The sequence below is a fragment of the Vombatus ursinus genome, unplaced genomic scaffold, assembly GCF_900497805.2.
Source record: "Vombatus ursinus unplaced genomic scaffold, bare-nosed wombat genome assembly UNPS02014170.1, whole genome shotgun sequence".
NCBI classification, from domain to species: Eukaryota; Metazoa; Chordata; class Mammalia; order Diprotodontia; family Vombatidae; genus Vombatus; species Vombatus ursinus.
In genome coordinates, this window is record NW_020953948.1 from 1 (window position 1) to 1602 (window position 1602).

General features: G+C 42.8%; 1 protein-coding gene across 1 annotated transcript; it reads right to left on the reverse strand.

Annotated features, from left to right (window-relative positions):
• Positions 1 to 4: 4 nt before the first annotated feature.
• Positions 5 to 1213, reverse strand: LOC114041233 (olfactory receptor 5-like; the record flags this gene model as incomplete). The annotated part of the gene is made up of 2 exons (XM_027859586.1): positions 1181 to 1213; positions 5 to 523 (listed from the first exon to the last, which is right to left on the reverse strand). Coding segments are annotated over exons 1-2 (552 nt in total), but the record flags the coding sequence as incomplete, so codon positions are not given.
• Between the last annotated feature and the right edge of the window lie 389 nt (positions 1214 to 1602).

A 1602-nucleotide genomic window follows, 5' to 3' on the forward strand; every position in this document is an offset into this window, starting at 1 on the left:
AGAAGTGGTTGAGGACATTGGGGCCACAGTAAGAAAGCCCAGAAATGAAGACTGTCTTGATCACAGAGACACTAAGGCTGCCCATCCATGAGGCCATGGCCAGCATGAGACAGACTTGGGGCCTCATGAGTATTGGATAGTGGAGAGGACGACAGATAGCCACATAGCGGTCATAGGCCATGGAGGCCAGGAGTGTGCACTCAGCACAGATAAGTGTGATGAAGAAGAAGAGCTGAGTCATGCAGGACATGAAGGGGACATGGCATGGCCCTGACCACAGCCCAAGCAGCAGGGTGGGCACCGTGACTGAGACATAACACATCTCCAGGCAGCTCAGGTTCCCCAGGAAGAAGTACATGGGCTTGTGGAGCTCCGTGTGGCTCCAGATGAGCAGAACGATGATGGTGTTCTCCAAGAGGGTCAGCAGGTAGAGGGTCAGGAACACAGCAAAGAGGACACCACGTAGGCCTGGCCTCATTGACAAGCCCAACAGGATGAACTCCTGGACCCGGGTCATGTTGGCCTCCTCCCAGTGTCTTCCAGGCTACGGACAAAGAGCAAAGTCTCCATGGTGTTATTTATTGTTACGATGCTATGTGGACATTGGAGAAGATTGGACAGGGATTAATCAATCTAACAGCAAGTTTTTATTGTGTTTCCTATGCATCAGTAACTGTACTAAGCTGTGGGAATACAAAGAAAAAGTACAGATCTGTCCCTGCCCTCAAAGAGATTCCATTTTAAGGAGAGATACCACATGGCTGTAAACAGGAACATTTCAAATACTTACAAAGGGGAAGGCACTACTTGTTTCAGGGAAGGTTGGCCTTTTGCCAAAAATAGTGTTTGAGTTGAGTCTTGAGGAAAGCCAGGACTTTAAAGAGTCAAAGATAAGGAGGTGGTATATCTTTGAAATGGCAGACAACCAGTTCAAAGGCACAGACTTGGGAGATGGGCCATTGTGAGATGAATGGCAAGTACAAAAATGTGGCTGAACCATAGAATGCATGGAGTTGAACAAGAAGACTAGAAAGGTAGGCATTGGCCAGACGGTGAAGAGCTTGACATGCCTGCCTAATGGGAGTTTTATTGGAACCAAGTAGTAACAGGGAGTCACTGAAGTTTATCGAGTAGGGGAAGGAACATGCATTCTGGATCCTACAAAACTAGCCATAGCTACTATTTCTATAGCACTTTTAGGCTGACAAAACATTTCATTTACAATATCCTTGCAGGGTGGGTAGTGTCAATATGATTATTTCCATTTTACTTGAAATGAAATTGAAGCTTAAACTTGGCCAGAATTTTGTAATTTGGAAGTACTGGAGACAGGATATAAACCCAAATCTTAAGAGTATGAGTTCTGTGTCCTTTGTATTATATTGTTATATTATATATCAATATATTATGTGCAACATTAATATTTTATATATCATATGCTTTCATATTGTATAATACTTCCTTTTAAGTAACAGTAAACTTAACATATTATTTTTACTATGGTTATTACCATTAGATGATAATGATAATTCATACTCAAATGGCACCATGAATAGAAATATTAGGGAAAAGAGTGAAAGGACTGAATGAGCTTACAGGAGG